General features: G+C 40.4%; 1 protein-coding gene across 4 annotated transcripts in view; it reads left to right on the forward strand.

Annotated features, from left to right (window-relative positions):
- The window catches only part of PHACTR2 (phosphatase and actin regulator 2), a 131,956-nt gene that overhangs the window by 83,765 nt on the left and 28,550 nt on the right, over positions 1–19,641 (forward strand). For all 4 annotated transcript variants that reach the window (XM_071434356.1, XM_071434387.1, XM_071434376.1 and 1 more), the window contains exons 2-4: positions 1,967–2,134; positions 9,624–9,704; positions 12,505–12,663. In XM_071434356.1, the coding sequence (XP_071290457.1) occupies positions 1,967–2,134; positions 9,624–9,704; positions 12,505–12,663 (408 nt within the window). The remainder of the gene's footprint in view (positions 1–1,966; positions 2,135–9,623; positions 9,705–12,504; positions 12,664–19,641) is intronic.

Below are 19,641 nucleotides of genomic sequence, written 5' to 3' on the forward strand. Positions count from 1 at the left end.
GTCTCTCTTCTTCATGGCTTTATTTCTGAGCATTTGGATTTACTAGAGCTGATTTCACAGAGAAACTGTGTTTCTGCATCCTACAGCACCATGGGAGTCTTGACTGGGAGGGACTCAGGAGGTTACTTGGAGCAGGACTATTCCTGACAGTAGGTGAGGTCAGCCCCAGAAGGAGCTTTGGAGGTTTACCTGGCTGAGCCTTCACATCCTTCCAGGACCTGTTCCAGTGCTGCACTACTCAGCTCCTGGTGGTGTTTTCCTTACCTCTTTTACCTGGCTTTTCCTGGCTGCAAACTGTGGCACTCATCCCTTCTTATGTCAGCTGGAATTGAAGAGATAAATTTTGCTCTCTTGTCTTTCTACATACACTTCAAATAATTGTAATTCTCCCTTAGATCCACAGTTTCCAGCAGAGACTTCTGCATTCCATAGGGGATTGCAATCCCTAATTTCAGGCAAGGCGCCTGTGCAGGGCTCCTTGTGCTGCCCTGTGCCTCTCTGCAGAGCTGCCCACTGCCCTTGGTGATCTTCTCATCCCTCATCTCTCACCCGGCTTCTCAGGGTGTGTTGGAGGTAGCTGCTTCATTTTAAGGCAGTCTCATGTTAAATCTCTCTAAGGTTCACCTCCTTCTATCACTACTTTTCATAGACTTCAATGAAATTATACCATGAATCTTTCTTGTCAGTACTTTATTTCAAAACATTGGAAATAAAGTTTTTTGGACTCTGTTTTCATTACATAGCTTTCTCACAGAAAAGATTTATTTTTTTTTTAACATCCTGGATCGATCTTAAGCCTAGGACAAATATAGGATTCATTACATGTCATTTGTCTGAGAAACAGAATAATAAGATTGCACCATGTTATTATGTGGCTGAATTTGTATCTTTTTAGCAGCTAGGTCACAAGACCAGGATTCAGGAAGCTATTTGGCAAACATAAAATTAAGCACTTAACAATTCTGTGCCTCATATTTTCCATCTGTAAAATGGGGACACTGGTATTTCTTTCTTTGAATAGCATTTCTGATTTAATGATCTGTGATTATCATTACTACTGTTCAGAGTGGCATCAACTTTGTTCCGAATTGGTTATAATTAGAATTTTTAGATGAATCAAAGAAATTACAGAGCCTATACGTGACCAGTTAAGCCCATGATTAATTTTGTGTCTCTAAGTAATGGCAGTTACTTCGTTGTTCATAGGAGTAAAATTTAGCACATTGAAAGTGTTTGGAGGACTACAAATGGAAGGCTAATTCTTCAATAGAAATAAATAATAGTAGATTTCTCAGAGTAGTTTAACTCTCTGCTACAGGATGTTGTGGGATGAGTCTTAATTGGTTCACGAAACTCAAAATCTGCTAAGTATTGGCTTTCATATCATTCAATATGTTTTTGCAGTAAAGAAATCCTTCTTTAAGTTTTGGCTGCAGTTCAAAAGCTTATTGTTAAATACACTTTGTTAATAAGAAGCCTGACTCATGGTAGGCTATGCTGGGAAGGACTGATTACCAGGGATATCAAACAGACCTGTTCCCATTCCACTGCCAGAACAGTTATCTTTGGAGTTTGTTTAAGAAAGGATTAACTTTACCCAAAAGAAACAGTTTGTTTTCACATTGCAAGGGTTTTGTTTTCTATGTGATGATAGCTAGTTATTCAACTTCACCGTGGATTGGGAAAAACTCACCCAAACATATGTTGGAAGAAATTCTTCTGTAGTGATAGAAAACCACTGGACTGTGCAAATACATACATCAGATGAGCATCACGAGAAGCAAATTCTGCACAGCTGCAGTTGCAGTGATGAGAAGCACTGAAGCCCAGGGCTGCCTTCTGGAACAGGAAAAATCCATGTTGATGCACACACAGCCTGTTGCAGTCTGGTAGTGGAGGAGTTTAGCTGTTGGGTGCTATTTTGTTTTCCATCCTTCAGTTATTTTTATTTCTTTTCTTTATACAGTTGATGGTTTGGACAAGGCTTCAATTGCTAACTCAGATGGACCAGCCCCAGGATCCCAAACTCCCCCCTTCAAGAGGAAGGGCAAACTCTCCAACATTGGCAAAATCTTTAAACCTTGGAAATGGCGGAAGAAGAAGACCAGTGACAAATTCAGAGAAACATCAGCAGGTATGTCTGTGGCCCTTTGGTGGCAAATAATAGAAAACACTGTGATGGTCTTGCAGGGTAATATTTGAAAAGCTCTTTCAACTTGTTAGATGGCAAGGATTATTTAGGCATGGTATTTGACATGCAGAAAAACCATTTGATCTTTGGCAAGGAAAAACCGAACCTTGGTCAGCTTCTGTCTTGAGCCTATCCCCTAAAATACACAGCTGATTTGTTTACTGTACATGTCCTCAAATACCATGGAAAATCTCTCTGTCCTCCTGGTAGTCAGTGACTTGAATTATGAAACAAACCTGGCCTTTGTGGGGACAGAAGTTTGGGGCAGAAGCAGACATAGCCATGCCCAGCAGAAGAATGAGGATCAGCTCTGCAGCCCCTGCCTTCACAGAGGCTGCTCTGGCCCTTCACTTCCCCACCGACAAGGTCTGAAATCAAATGCTGTGATTGACTTATATTCTGTTTGAAAAGAGGGGTATTAAAGGCTGGGATTTAGTTAGCCAAACATAGTTGTTTGGGGCCACCTGAGATGCTCTGGGTGTCCTGGCTGCTCTCCCAGAAGTTTTGATATCATATTTGTCATCCCTGTGCAGACAGCTCCTGGGGCATCTGAAGTGGCTGTAGACATCCATGTTTAGAAAACTGAATACCACCCTGCCTATATGTGTGTATGTGTCTTTTTGTCACTGCTCTAGCCAAACTTTCTCTACAAAAATCCCAAAATTCTGGTTTGGGATTCATACATTTGATGTTGTGGTTTCCTAAACTTGAATCTAATTAGAGTCCACTGAGCTTCTGTGAGCTCTCTTTAGATTCATTGTCACAGTGCAAGCCCTCTGTCTACTGTCCTCCAAGGCTGTGGGCAGTAAAGCCAACTCTAGTCTCCTGAAGTGTTTTCAGTAGCTTCCCTGAACTCTTAGAGGAACACTGCTTGACATTTTAAATCCATACCAACCCCTGACAGTTACAGCAAGGAGCTCTATGGTTTGACAGCAAAACTTCTAAAACAAACTTTTTTTTACACAAAAAGGAAAAATAAGCCATTTTGTCTGGTGTCTTCATCACTCCAGATGCCAGCTGAAGTTTTGAACAGATTTCTGAGATCTTCAAATCCTTCTTTCTCTCCTTTTTCTGTTTTTTTTTTTTTTTTCATTTTCCCACATACCCTGCAACAACCCCCCCACAATTTCTTCTGTTACTGCAATTAAAAAAAAAATCCCATCAGTCTGAAATCTCTTTCGTCGCTTCCCGTTTCCTTCAGCTTTCCCAGTACTTTTATCATATTGCTGAAGCAAAGTTATTTGTAGTTAATGACTCCTCAATGCTCTGCAGCTTCTCCTGGACAGGTATGTGATTTTATATGCAACAAGTTCTTCAGAGTAATGACCGTTCATAAGCTGTGTATACAGAGATTCCCTAAACTTTCACAACCTATTAGCATGTGTTAAATTGTTATGCCGTTAAATAATAACACATGTATCATTTTTCAATTATTTTTTTGAAAACTAATATCTGGTAAGTTCATGTTAAAGGTTGTATTTCTTATGTTGTACTGTGTTTCTTCTGAGGGCCTGAATCCAGTCTTGCAAGCATGACACATCAATTCTTATAATACCAAGGCAGAGCATGTGCTAGTATTTCTTTTACAAAAGCAGGAAATTAAGCACAAAGAAATTAAGGTCAACATTTTCAAAAGTGCCTCCTTAGATACTCCTTCTACTTAATTTGCTGGTCTTGTTCATGATGTTGTGGTCCCTCAAGACACTGATTTGCTTTTAAACTGTGCATAGGATCACTTGTGTTTGTGTATGTGCTTCATGTGAGGCTGGAACTTGAATTGAGAAGTAGTTTGGATTGCATTCATCCTGCCTTAGATGGTAATTTCAGGGATGAATAAAAATAGTATTCCCTGTATTTCTTGAGGAAATAGACCCAAGACCAATGGAGACTGAGAAGAGGCATTGACGTGGCAAGCTGCCCCTTGTTGCTTGCTCAGTGACACGGCAGAAGAAACTTGCTTACCTAACTTGAGAAGGAAATGGGAAGACATCCATTCAAAATAAAAATCCTACAGGATATCCTCTTCCTCACACTACTCAATCAGAGGTGTATATTCATGACCAAGTGGGAGCTGTCTGCCTGCCTGCCTGCCTCTTACATGCAGGAAGCCCATTTCCTGGCCTGGGACCATGGGAGAGAGCACCACGATCCTCATTTATTGCCAGCCCCCTTAACAGGGCTTCAGCATGGTAAATCCACATGCAGCTGAAGAAAGGGTTTCTTCTAAGACAGAATGTGGGCTATTGGAAGGAACTCTCACTACTTTCTCTGGGTTTTCAATTGGCTTTTTGAAATAGGTCCCTGCTGTGGCCTTGCCAGGACATGTTCCATGGAGAACTTTTTTTCTTAGGAGCAATTGGAAGATGTTTGTAAACAGCAAATACCACAAGCATCAAAAAAGGAGGGATGTTTAGATGTTAGATGTCAATATCTGTGCCAGTGTGGGAATGATGGTTGGAATTTTTCCCTTTAGCAACGTGTTTTCCACGCTCTATCTCAGAAAGCCTGTTCTTTGGGCACGGGCTGTATGCTTTTTGCCTAGAGGGCTTTCAGAATCAAGGAAAAACAAACACAAAATGCCATCATCTCAAGGGTTTCTCTCCTCTGCAAAGTTTTGCTGCAGAAGAAAAGACAGCAGTTTGTGTCTTGGCACAAAGTAGATGCCACTTCAAAGCTTCACTGCAAAAGTATATACAGAGAGGGATCAGAAGGCAATTTTAGCTCTTACTAGGTCAGAGAAAAATTAATAATCAGAATGCTCTCAAGCGTCTCTTAGAAGAACAAAACTAAGTACTGGAGACTATCCAGAATCTCACAGCACTCTTTGAGTCAAAGAATGGGTTTTAAGACTGCCTGAGGTTTGCAGCTGCTGACCATCACTAAGCAATCTTTTTTGTGGGGATGAGGAAAGGGGGAGAGAGAGAAGCTACTTTTTGAGGTAAATTGTTCCCATTATTAGTGTTGTTATTATTTGTATTGGGCAAAACAGCAAATATTTGTGAAGGGAGTAAGATTTACTGGAGTAAATGAGGGCTGCATACAATACAATAAATTTACATCCTTTCTTGTAGTAAACCCCATGCACCTGGGTAAGGCCCCATGGAAGATCGAACAATAGGAGCTGCTGAGACAGCAACATAAGTTCCTGTCTCCCTGACCCCCGCCCCAAAGCTTATCTCTGTAACCCTATAGGCTGTGTTACCTGACCCTTACTATTGGTCAAGTTTGGATCCCCCTTAACCCTATAAAAGGGGCCTACTTTAGCCCATTAGACAGAAGAGGAGCTGTCGCTGGGACCCTGCACAGACTCCCCCAATAAACATTGCTGTGTAATGCCAGGACCTCTCCTTCTCCTCTCTTGCATCTGCTGCAGCCTCAGCCAAGGACACCCTACCTTAGCAAGCAAGAGCTGAGATCCCAAGAGAGCTTGCAATCACTAAAGAGCTGATAATCACCAAGCTTGCTAAGGGGGTCACAGCCCGTGGCATCCGCTCGAGCTAGCCCAGCTTTTGGGCACCCTGCCTCCCTGAGGACTGGGCTCCCAGGCTATCCTGCACTGCTTGATAATAAGGCCAGAATAGAGGCTTTATTATACTTTCTGATGGTTACACCTGAAGTCAGGGCAATTTCTGCTGCTGACTGATTTTTACCTGAGATTTTCTGATTCTTCTGGATCATGAGACTGGGGACTGCCTGCCTGCCTCATCTCAGCCTTCTTCAGTAGGCAAGGACTCAGAACCAGTTACCCTCATAGTCAGGACTGATCTCTGTAAAAAATCTCAATACACACATGTACACAGACAGAGAAATTGTTCTTTACATTTTATCATTGCTTAAAGTTAGAAACAGTATGTTGGTGTTCATGTTGAATTTTTTTTTGACCCCTTTATATATACACATATATATCTACATATCATATATATGACAGGCATGTTGAGATATATATATATATATATTCACATAGATAAACATACATTCTTATATACACATATTGCAGAAAAATTTGTGCTGATAGCATCATCTGGTCACTCAGCCTAATTGCACAGAGTTTTAAGAATCTCAAACCAGTCAGCTGAGCTAACTACTTTTGACTACTGTTATGTTTCAGTAAGCTCTCCTAAAATGATAGAGTTACAAAGTCAAGCATGCAGAAGTCAGGAAATGTTTGAATGATGGTTCTGGGTGACAGGATGGTACAAAATACTTTTGTATTTTGAATTACACATTTACTATATAAATGTGAAATATATTGCATAATCTAAAATAAACCAAATATATAGCATATTCTTCAATGAACTGTATTATTATGATGAGTCCAGGCTAACTAAATAATGCCCAGTATAAGTTCCTAAGTTGACAGGCTACTCATTCCTCTTACACAAGGGGACATATTTTTGCCACTTTGATTCAAATTAAGATTCTGCCTTTTGCTTTGTATGAATTGAAATTATGGTACTAGTAGTGAACACTAGCTTGATTTTTTATGTTCTATCCATGGGGCCAATAATGTTTAAAATAAATTAGCTTTTCAAACTGAATTAATTGAGCTTAATCAGTTTAAATAAAACCACCAATCATGGCTAACATTTTAGAAGATGGAGGACTGGGACTTAAGCTTCTTATCTGTTCACAAATTTTCTAATATGTGAAATGGAGATAGTTATGTCTCAGGGTTGTTATGAAACCTGTGTAATTTATGAAATGCTTTGAGGTTTTTTAGTTGAAGTGTAAGAGGTTCATGCCTTTTAATGACAATTTTCATTTCCCATGATAATTAATTCAATACAGTTGTTAATTCAGTGTTGTAGAACTGAAAAAAATATATCATCCTTAAAACTAGAGAGACATTGATGGGGCAAGGTCTAGATCCAATGTTCTTAACTTGATGGAAACACCATTGTTGTTTTCAGGTGGCATTGAATTGTCCCACAGATGTGTAAGAGATCATCTCATTTCACTGTCCCCAAGAAAAGAGATGTAAAAAGGAAGCAGAGAGAAAAAAGAGAGTGGGACTTAAATAATATTTGTAATGCTGAAATAATAATAAAACAATATTTAGAGTGCCAGCAACAAAACAAGTATAAAGTGCATGTGTACGATGCTCATCCTTCAGGGCTGTGTCAAAGGAGATTTCACCCTGCTTGTGAATGCACCTGCTCTCTAGAAAGACCAAGACACTCCATCCATGCCTGCCCACATGGTCCTCTGTCTCCATGACCACCCATCTCTCTTAAAACAGTCCTTGTGGGACTGCTCCCCTACATGAAAAACTCTTTGCAAGCCTAGGGTGTGTTCCTGTGCCAATGTGTGGGACAAGGCACATGCTTTTAAATATACAGGGGAGAAACTGGAAGAGCTTGTGAGTAATTTGTGTGTGGGACCCAAGGCAGCCTAACTTGATCAGAGTTCACATTCTCCCCAAGGAGGCTGGCTGTACTGAGAGTCTGCAGCCACACTCATGGGCTCCTTTATGCTGTCACATGTGAATGCTGCAGAGCTCTGACCTTTAATGGACAGATCCCTCAAAGTACCTGAGTATATAGACACAGACTTAATGCCAGCTTACATTCTTGAGCCAGTAATGCTTGCATTTGTGAGCTCTTGATCTCACAGGCATGAGTAGCTGGAACTGGACTGGTTAAAATGTTTACTCCCTCCAGCTCTTCTGCCAGGAGTGGGTGCTATTTTGATGGGGAAATGCATCCTGTGTTGAGGAGCTGCTGAATCCCTGCACTTTGCAGTGTGAGAAATAAACCTGGTACTGTTAACTTCGGAGAGCACAGAATCTGAGGGACTACTGCAAGAGCATGTAATGATAGAACAAAGGGAAATGGCTTTAAACTGGAAGAGGGTGGGTTTAGATTAGATGTTAGGAAAAATTCTTTACTTTGAGGGTGGTAAGGCACTGAACACCCAGAGAACACAGAACATCCAGAGATGTTCTGGATGTCCCATTGCTGTAGGCATTCAAGACCAGGTTGGATGGGTCTTTAAGCAACCTGGGTTAGTGGAAGGTGTCCCTGGTCATGGCAGAGGGGTTGGAATGAGATGGTTTAAGTTCCCTTCCAGCTGAAACCCAAATTCTGTCATTCTGTTCAACCTTCCCCTTCACTGATGGAGAAGGGGAGTGGGAAGCTGTTAGCAGTGGTGCCTTCAGGCACCTGAGGTCAGCCAGTCTGGTTGTGTCAGCAGCTGAGCACCTGCTGCTGGGAAAGGTGTTTTGCTGGGCATGAAGGGCAGCTTTCTCCAGAGTCAAACTGCCTTTCTCCCTGCCTTCCCAGGAGCCTGTCACTCCTCTGTATGGCTGAGCCACTCCAGCTGGGCTGGCACAAGTGAGATTAAACACTGCACAAGGTATTATCACTCTGCATACAGCAATTATTCTGACCCTAGAGGGTGTTTGAATTGGTTAATGAGACAAATAACCCTATCCCATAGCATTAATAGGATGAAGTCCAGCACAGCTGGACTTCAGCACATGCCCTCAGCTTGAGGTCCAAATGTCACATGGATTTTGATGTCTGTATGAAAACAGAATCAAGATGGGAAAGTGTGAGACTAACTTTTCCTAACAGGGGAGACAAGACTTTACAAGTGATGCTCACATTTTGTGAACATTATGCACCATGGTCCCGTGGATCATTACAATAATCTCCCAGATCACTGCATCAGTTTGGGGATGGGATACAATGTGGAACTACTCTATTCTAACATCTGTAAATGCTTTTCCCTATAAAACTGTTCAGCAATTTTCCCATGGGAAAGAAACATAATAATTAGAATGCTTTGTGCCACGGTCTTGGGGGTTTTGTGTATCAGGTTGTTTGGGGATTTTTTTGACATAAAAACGGGATGCTGTATTTTTTTTCCATGAAAGTCAACCAGCATCAATCGATGAGGATGTTACATCCTTTTAGAACACAACTTTCTGGCTTCTGTTAAAGGTTGTTTCTGTTTACATCTCTTTTTTCCCTTTAAACAGCTTGCATATCACAAGGGATACTCTGTGAGTTTCTTTCTCTGAGCAGGATTTGTGTCTCGCTACTCAAAACCTGTACAAAGCAGATGAAGATATCTCCAACTGAGCTACTCAGTCTAGTCAGTGGGAAAAATGTACTTTTACATGTTAAATGCCTATGCTAGGATGAGTTCAATTTCACCCTGAAAGTACCTTTTTCTATTGACCATAAAAGAAGCCTCAGGGAGACTTGCTGAGCTGAAGATACTGGAGCATATGAGTCCCCACTTTCTGTGCCTGAAATTGCAAGGCAATATTTTCAGAGACTGTCCAAGAAAACCCAGACCACTTCTTCTGCAGAACCGGAGGAAACAAGAGTTCTCTTTCTATAAAATAAAATCAGTTCTCTACATTTTTTTCACAATCATCAGCAGTATGAGAATAAATCTATTCTTAACTGTGCTTTTTCTTTAGTGTTGGAAAGGAAGATTTCGACAAGACAAAGCAGAGAGGAGCTGATAAGAAGGGGAGTGCTGAAGGAAATGCCTGAGCAAGGTGATAACACATTAACTAGAATTTAGCTACTAAGCACTAAACATGTATGATAAAGCCACTGTTGCATTGTTTCCATGTAGTATAAATAGGTATGAGGGGACCAACTGAGAAGTGTGAGAGGTAATTTGGGCCAGCTGACAACTGAAGTTAAGTCAAAGGATTTGTGTTCTGTAACTGCTTCTGCCATAGGTGCCCCAGCTAACCTCTGGTCATATCCTGAAGTATTTTAATGCTCCCTGTAAATAATGTGACTTCTGTGGCTCCTGCCTATTGTTTGCCAGAATTTTTTTCTCATTAGTGATAAATCTGTTTTTGAGTCAAGGTCTGCTGTCTAAAGCCACTAGAGTTTAAAATGAGAAATTTTTGCTGAAAAATTATGGGCTTTGGAACCCAGAAAAATGAATATAATGCATTTCAGGTATCAAAAAGTACAAGTGCTGGGATCATATGGATCCTACTGCTATCACAGAGGCCACAATCACAAATGGTACCAGCATAAAACAGTGGGCAAGAAATCACTTGTTTCAAAATGCTCTGAGTTTTAGTATCTGGCATTAGCCAGAATTTACATTTTGAAAAGCATGAGTAAGCCAAGGTAGATACCTCTGTGCTACATCCAGTTATGTTTCTAGTGGTATTCTCTCTAATATTCTTCATCTTTTATAAATATAGATCAGCTAAAAGTCAAGTGAGTAAAATAAATTTCTGTTGCTTAAATTAAACCATTTGTCATTTTGTCAAGGAGTCTAAGAACTCCACATTTTCCAAAAAATAATTTTCTCCAGGAAATTGTGTTTTTCTGTGTGGTCTGAAGAATGAGTAAAGTATCAGTGTGTATGGGTTGTATCATACCCATAGATACTTAGAAGTAAAGGGTCTGTTTGTTGATGTGTGACGTCCCTTGACCGTACAGAGTTTGGCTAATTATCAGACTATGACGTTCAGCACAGCTGGCTTCTGCATTTGTCTCTGCTACTGTCACTGTCTTAAAACAAGGCTTGTAAACTCTCCATACATCAGTTTGTCCATCTGTGGCTTTGTTGTGGGTTTTGCCATGTGCTTTACTGGGGACCTGTGTGACCTTGTTCTTTGAAGGTTGTAAATTGTAATTACAGTGGGAACAGTTAATGAAATGTAGTAACTTCTCTGGTTGGTTACAGTCTGAACATAAATACTATAATTTGTGATAAAATTATGAATACTTTGGTCATCAGTGTCCTTGACCCTCTCTTCCATTCTTAAAGGAGTGGGACTTTGAGTTCCTTACAAGGATTGAGCAAAATGAGAAAAGGATATAAGTATGAACAATTTTCTCTTCTTCCTCTCATATCAATCTGCGTTATCTTCATCACATTGTGCTTCATGTTTGATGAAAATTGTAATTTTTAAGGACATTTTGAAAGAATATGGGGTTAGTTTGAAGGTGCTAAAAATAGAGAGGTAGGAAAGACAGTTGAGGAGTGTGAAGGTAGAAGGAATGGCTATGAGGATGAAAGCTAAAAAGGAAATTACACGGAGACTTGAAAAGTGAGAGGTAAGAAATGTGAAGAAGTGACAGCGAAGAAGAATGAAGTGGAAAGTGGCAAGTGCCACTTGGAGGCAGGAGGTGTTTGCAGGAGCAAGACGTGAATATGAGGTGGCAGTGTCATATGTGGAGGTGGAAAGAGTGGATTTCAGAAGCCCTGGAAGAGAGAAGCTGAAGAAACTGAATGTTGCAGTTAAGGTAAGTGCAAGTGTCAGCTGTAGTAAATTAGACAAAGTTAGGAGGCAGAACTCATTTTTTTATAAATCAAGTTGATGTTACTGTGCAGAAGGTAATGAAACAATCACCTGAGTGGGGGCACCCAAGGTGGTAGGACAGAGACTGCATAATTGTGTTGAAACCAGGGATGTGCCAAACATCCAGGTCTGTCTGATAACACACAGCAAGGAAGAGAAGTGGAATTGCCACAGTTAGGGAGGAATCAATGGGAGGAATCAGAGGAGATGCCATGTAGATTTGCTTACTTTTTGGATTGACAGCAAGAGAATCCTGCAGAAAGAAATTACCAGAGAAGAAAAGCAGCAGCAATTTTAAAGTGCATGGAACAGAGAAAGCTGTAAGCCAGCAAGAATAGCACTTTTCAGCAATATAGAGACAAATAGGGAAATAAGTTTTTTTCAGAGTCAGGAAAACTCTGAAGCTGAGCTAGTCTGGGTAAGTGAGTAAAGTATCATCAAAGCTGAGAAAGAATTTGACTTGCAGAATTTAATTCTGATATGATGTGTGATACAGGAAGACTTCACCTTGGTTCTTAAGACTGGATGATGTCTTTGTGGCATATTTTTATGAAGTAAATGGGCACATACATTCTGAGAACTTCTGTCCAAATTCCTGGCTTATTTACATGCTGGGAGTGCACCACAGTAGTTCTGCAACTCTGCCCCGCTGTTGTCCATTTTTGGAACATGCTGGAACATGTTACAGCTTTGTTGTGGTCCATGCACACATTTCTTTGCTGTGTAAACCAAGCTGCAGGGATAAGAGAACAGGATGCTCATGAGCAGACATGAAGGAGGAAACCAGCATGGACTTCCATGCCTACAACTGCAGAGGTGTCTACCCAAAGACCATGAAAGCCTGTAGAGTTTCTTTACAGAGTTACTTTCCAGAGCAGATCTACAGCCTGATGTTTCACATTTCAGTAAGTCTTTCTGCTTTTCTTCCACAGAAGCTTGAAAGCAGAGGGATGCTGTGTGTTGTAAGTAGGTGCTAAGTAAGTAGTTAAACTGGGCAATGACTCTTTAATTTTCATTTCAGATGGTGATGTAACAGTAAATTTTGAAACTTCAAATGGACACACCGTAGCCATTGGTGAAGAAACCATACAGGAAGAAAATGTGGTCAAAGCCAGTGGAAATAATGGCACTTTATCAGAGAAAGCATCAGCATCAGAAGGAAAAAAAGAAGATCAGAAAGGTAAATTAAAGTATTCTTCACAGATTGTTTTTTGCCTACTTTAAATATTAACGTGTTCTTCCACTAGCACCTATACATGCTGTGAGTTCTGTCCTGCCACAAGGATGCCAGCAGAACCTGCTGAGAAGATAAGACTTGTGAAACACCAGTATTCCCTCACTGGTAGGCATGCCTTTTCCTGTGCATGTGGTAAGGCAATAAAGAGAAGCATGATCTGAACATCACAGTGCATGCAGGGAGGTTCAGTTTCTCAATTCACTGTGGGCCTTTCCTTGTAGCCATGGCCAACCTTTGGTGTCAGGTTTTCCTCTTATGAAAGAGCACACCGAGTGCATATGCATCACCTTGCAGCATCATTGTAGAAGTGGCTCGTGGGTTGAATGTTCAAAAGTGTTTAAGTCACTTGAAAACCATCTATAATTTTGAAAGTAAGTTCAGCAAGTCATTCCAATTGGTTTTCATGGACTCTTAAACACTTGCAGTCCAGCACTTCACAAACATTCAAGGGGCTGTGTCACTACTGCAAACAGAAACTAGGCCATTTATGGAAAATGCACTTTACAGAGTTTTCTATAGATTAATTGTAGCAAATACTGGTAAATATTTAGCAGTTCCAGTGTCCATCTTAATTTTGCTACCTTTACTCAGATCTACCTGAGTTTGACTCATAAAGGAAATGTAAAGATTATTGTGGTATCACAGGATATGAACCAATTTTCTTTCTCTACCATCTTGAATAATGCACCACTTCTTTCCACTGTCTAAAAGTGTTCTTAACTAGTATTTCATTTATTGGATTTTCCTAGCAGAAAGAGAAAAGATACAAAAGATCAAGACCTTCATGGCTGGCTGAAGCTATGGAGGCAGGACAGAACAGTCTTTCCAATGTCTTCTATTAAACTCTACCTAGTGATGAATGATCCTCTGGAGGTTGAGAGGGTCAGTTCAGCTAACAGAAAAATTTGAATTCTTCTCAGAGCTACGTAAATGACTTGACTATTTAAAAAGTGGATAGATGTGCAAGGAGAATCTTATGAGATTTCTAGTACTTCCTGTCTCCCAACAAGGCAGAAATACAAGATTAGCCTTTGTCATGACATTTAAATACATCTTTCTTTTGGTGCCAACTAGAACCAGATGTGTATTGGGTCAGGGGAAAAGAGTTATAAAAGCCATGGAAAACTACTTTAAAATGGTTCTAACCCTTTAACTTTGGGGTTAGATCAGACCACTTATTATTTTGTGCATCACTAAGTACAGCCTTTTGGAACTGTCAGGACTTGGAAGTTTTCCTAAGGTACAGTTTATTATTTTAGAAATACACATTTCTAACCATGCTGAAATCCCCTCTAGCTGACTTTGCAGAATGTAGAACTCCAGTGAAGCAGGAGAGGTCCAATATCTATTTCAACATCTTATTAGACTCTGCACTCTATATATTGTTTTGACCTTATGGGGAGAAATTAAAAATGACTGCTGTACAGGAGTAGATTCAGTACAAAAGAAAGTATAGCTATCACTCCAGTCCCTCTCAGAAAACTAAGACTATATGGAGGAAGGAGAAGAAAAACCAAAAAATTAGCAAAACTGGTATTCTAGGTTTCACTGAATCTCAATATGAGCATCCAGAAGATGCAAACCCCTGAAAGTATACTTTCCTCTTGCACCTAAACATGAAGTTCTGCTATGAGTTAACACCTTGAGTCCCCTGAAACAAAAGGAGGTAGATTTATTGCAGAGAATACTCTCCCCACAAAAGGTGTTAAGGATCAATTCCACGCATGAGAAAGTGTTACACTGTGTAAACCCAGTACAAGCCACCCCACGGTCATGGTGAACACACTTCAGTTATTCTTTATTTATAGCACACTAGGCAAGCAGGTGAGCCAGCCTGCTGAACTCAGTGGAAGAGTAAGGCCCACAGAATCTCACCTGACAGATTAATCCTGGGGGATTCTTTTATGGCAGATGCAGTAGGTTTGCATTACACCCACGCCTGCTGGTAGAGCAAGGGATCAACAGCTGCAGAGTGGAGGTTTGCTAATGCTCACTTAGGAAATCTCATCAGAGCATCAAAATCAGAGCTGAAGCAGGAATACTCAGCTCACTGTCTTCTCTTAAGACCAAAAAATGTGCTGGTGCTTCAAATCACAACCCTCCATCATGAGAACTGAGATAGGTGGATTGAACACTAGCTGACAGTCAGGAGTAAGAGCTGCAAGAGGTTCATCTTCAGTGAGGCTAATGTGAGGCTTCTAAAGTCATGAACTCAGGTGTAAATTTTGAAGGAAGATGTGTGCACCTGCCACATTTGTAAGACCCAAAGACAGGATTAATTCCTGATGCTTAGTAGCACGGTGTTGTGCTGCATTTCCAACTCCCAATGAATCAAAGTTTGCCAAAAAATGCATCTCAGCCTTGTTATTTTAAAATGCTCTTAAGAAATGGTGGTGGTCTCTATTTGCCCTCTTGTTCAACTGGGTCTTGAAAATGGTCTTCTCATAAAATGTGATGACTGCAGCAGCCAGAAGCTTAAAAATAGCACATGGTACAGGCACGTTGTGATAGTATGGTGAGAGCTAGCAGCAACAGGTTGTAGAATCTGGAATATATTAGGAGTTAAAACAAGTTAAAGGAGGAAAGTTTTTTCAGCATGAGTTATGGAAATACAGTAGGCAAGCAATAGACTCAGCCATGCATATAAAAATGAGTAAAGCAGAAGCAAGTGAAGAAGACAGCCCCTGAAAGCTGCTCCCCTTGCTGCCAGGCAGTCCCATAAGCTGTGTACCCATCTGCTGCCTATCAGCTCACAGGTGCCTTTTATATGTGGTGAAAAATTCTCTTGGGCAATTTAATAGTGTAACTGTTACTCTTTGTAGTAATGATGACAGTCATACAAGCAGGGTGTTTAAAACAAAATTTCTCCTTTATGGCAGGATGATTAGAAACAGGTGACAGTTTAACATAAAGCAGCTAATTGATGGATAAAGCCTTGCTATTGAAAAATCAGATAAATCTTTTTCTGAGATCCTTTATTCATGTTGCGCTTGCACTGGGTTGACTTCTGAATTCTTTTGTTTTGACTAAGGAAAGTCAGTAGCATCTTTTGCAGAAAATAAAGAGCTAAACTATAACTATTTTATCTGTGAGCCTTGCAAGGGATACAGGATCCCCAGCCGTGCCCAGAGCTCCACATTCCAGGTGGGGTCTGAGCATTGCAAAGGGGATCCAAGGAAGGGGATCTCTGCTTCCTGCCCCCTATAGCAGTGTTGGACAAGATCAAGAGCCACATCAGCAGAGTAGGTGTGAAAATTGTCACTGTTTGCCTCCCTGGATATCAGGAGCTGGTGTGGCGATGCAGCATGCCTGCTGCACATAGTAAAGCCTCCGGGTACTGTGTCAGAGATGTTTTTCTCCTTCCAACCCTCCCAAGATGTCTGGAACAGAGGTGCACAAGGGAATCCCTTATTTGTATCTGAGTTCAGTTTGTAAACTTTGGTCTTACTCATTTTTGTCAGAGCAAGCTAAATCTTTTAATGATTCTTGCAGATAGTTCCAGATTTCATAGTTAGCTCGGGCTTGAAGAAGCGAAAGGCTCAGTAACCATCAGCAAGATAGTGCCTGGAAAAACAGTAAGAAGTTCTGTTTTGCATACCATCAGTCAGGTGTGTTAGGTGCTGCTTTGATAAATAATTGCATTGCAATAAAAAAACAAGCCAGAGCTCTGTTACAGGTGCTGTGGGTGATACGGGGCATAAGCTTCTGGAATGTTCCTGGGACATTTGCAGGAGATCAATCTTCTCAGGTTTCCTCATGTCTGAAGTAAGCATGAATAAAGGAAACAGTTTTTAGTCCTGTTTCCAAATGAATTGTTGGGCTACATGTGCATATTTTTTCCCCAAGAGGTTAAGTCTCATATGAGAGCTGGAAACGGTTCCAGGCCTTAGTATGTTGGGTTTACAGGTTCTTTCCTCTATATTTCGTCTGCTCTCCTTAAATCTGCCATTAAATTTAATTTTCTCTTATGGGCAAAGAAAAGGCTTCTTATGGGTAGCCAAAGAAAAGAAAGTTGGAGGCACAAACTCTGGTCTTACAACCATGCATAGCTGCTCTCTAATGCCTTAGTTCATCTACCAAGGAATGTTCTTCAAGGTCTAATTTTCTAGGTTCCTTTTCTCAGAGGTCTTTTCTGTATTTCCCCAAAGCAGAACAAAACCTGTTTGAATATAAGGTAGTAACCCTCATCTTCCAGGGTCTCAGACAAGAGCCTGCTTTGTCTCAGAAGATTAAACCTGCAAACCAGTCACTGTGAGAAACTAGGCAGACTTTCATCCCTCTTGTGTGCCTAGCTGGCTTCCTGCACTCCTGAGCTCTGTAGATCATTGATATGAGCAGCATACATAAAAGGCTGTGGGCTTTTTTGCCTGACTCCCTAAGCATCTCACTCCAGCTGAGCTATTTGCTGGGTAAAACCAGTTCTTCTAAGAATAGTATATCTTCAATTCATCACCTGAACTATGTAAATGTGGCTGAATCCAAGTATTCTTAAAAGGAAAGCTACTCTAGATAAAGCTGTGTTTGGCCAGAGCCTGTCCACTAAGTCAGCAGGGCTGGCTCATGCTGGTAGAGTGATGAGAGAGGCACAAGCTTTCACCCAAAAAACTGAGTGCCTAAAGAAAGCTCCTGACTTGTAAAGTTGGTTTATTTGTTTCAGTTTTTTTCTTTTATAGGAAACACATCCTAGTGTGGCTCCAGAATTAAGATTGTCCAAATACTTTTTTTTAGAAATGAACTATTCAATCATTTGTGTATATCTTTACAGAAAGTATAAGAGAATGTAGAAGCCCACATGCCTTCCACCTTCCAAGATTCTCACAGATCAGATGAATATGTCTTAGGCATTCTCTTTTTTTTAGCAGCTTACTTCTTACACAAAGATTGAGCAATTAAAAATGTAGAATGATAGGGTTTTTTTTTTTTTAGCCTTTTTTATCTTGAAACTAATGCAAAACACGTGAATGTGGTTGCTTTAGGTGAGATGTTACACCTGTCCCTTTCTCCCCTCTCCTGTTACATGTCACACCTGTCCCTCCCCCTCTACCCTGTCTCTGTTATAAGGCCTCTTGCACTTGGTGTTGTTGAAATTACGGAGTCAGTAAGATCTAGAAGTCTGCAGATGTGCAGATCTGCTTATCCATCTTCAAGAAAGATGAATTCAAAACTGCAGAGAGAGTGCAAACAGCATTGGGAGACAGCTGTCCTGGTTCAGGGTAGCAAAACAGAGCCCAGCCCGAGAGAGCCTGAGTGCATTATGTTGCAAGTTGGTAAACAGCCAGGAGAGAGCATGGCTAAAGGACAATGCTGGCACAGGTAGAAAGGAATAAACAGTGCCTTGAAATACAGTTAGAGTAGAAATTAAAGGAAGCTTTCTAACAATTTGAATGGGTCTTTTCTTGAACAGAATTTTATTAGTAACAGCAGGAACAAAAAATGGAGCTGGTTAAATCTGAAGTTTTTGAAAGGATTTGTCTGAGTTGACCACCTGCATCAGCACAATCAATGAGTCCAAAAAAGTGACAAAAGACACCTTGTCTTGTCCTGTGTCCCATGTTCCTGACTGACAGCTTCCTGGATTTTGATTAATCAAAATGTAGTTCTCTGCATAGTCTGGAAAGGAAACTCATGATCTGCAGAACTCTTACAGAGTTTCATTGTGCAGGGAGTCATCCTGCAGAAGACAACAAACATACATTATTTCCAGCTTTCATTTTACATAGTGTTTCTCCAATGTGTTGTGTTCATCCTCCAGGAGGAGGGTGCTTTGCACTTGATGGAGATCATACACTGGTGCTGCAGCACTGCTGCTTTTCTCTGAGGTAGCTCCATGACACTGCACAAGTTGTACAAACAAAAATACCAGTGCTGTAGGACAAAATCCTCAGGTAGAAAAGCTCTGGCCCGCTGTTCCTTAGAAGTTCACAGAAGTAAAGAAAAAATTGTTGTATAACAATTACAATGTATTACAACCTATCCTCTGAAAGTATGTCCAGCATTTTTATAGGTTCATTTGGTCCAGAATTTGCAAAAGGTCCCACTTTTAGTTTGAAAAATAAGTAATCTGATTTTCTAGTGCATGTGACACACTGGCATCTCTCTGAAAATCTTTCAGATTTGACAATTCCCCACAAGATCTGTTGTATAGTGAGTAATTTTTAATTCTGACCATCATTTAGGTGTTTACCTCAGAACAGAGCTTTGTTAAGAGTCTGGCCCCAATCACAATTTCTGGAAACAGGAAAATCTGGTCTGAAAGTGAGGTTTGTTGAAAATCTGGCATTTGGAAAATTTATTATAAACATATCATCAATCCAAATGCTTAATGAGATATTAACATTTGCTTTCCTGTTAAAGATGTAATTTATAAGCAAGTTGCTTTTACAGCAGATATTTCCATCAAGGCAGCAGTGGATAAAAGATATTCCTATCTGATATGTTTCAGAGACTTTTTGTTAAAAGGTCAGTTCTTGATGAACAGATGTCTAAATTATGAAAAACAACAGCAATATGAGTGTATTGCAGCTGATACTGAGGTACCTGGGGGATTGGTTTGAACAAATAGATGGGTCTGAACTGATTCAGATGCCTCCTTGTTTAGGCAAAAGAAAGAGCAGGCATGAAGAGCAAGGGTCCATGTTCAACCAGAATCATGTTAGGGAGGTACAATTACAACATAATTGTATCTGTAGCCATTTACAGACATCAGACCATCTCTGTCACTGTTCAAGATCAAGCCCCTGTTGCAGTTATTAGTTATTTGTATTTCTACAGTGTTACTGTATATACCAGACATTTATTATAGCATCTTACATAGATGCAGAAAACCACAAGAATTTTCCAATAGACTTGCAGTAAAAGAAAGGACATTATGATTAGGCACTGGAAAACAAGAGGACACCAGACCAGGATAAAAAGCACAAT

Source organism: Agelaius tricolor, unplaced genomic scaffold (assembly GCF_023055355.1).
Source record: "Agelaius tricolor isolate 1412-34295 unplaced genomic scaffold, bAgeTri1.0.p SCAF_1, whole genome shotgun sequence".
NCBI lineage: Eukaryota > Metazoa > Chordata > Aves > Passeriformes > Icteridae > Agelaius > Agelaius tricolor.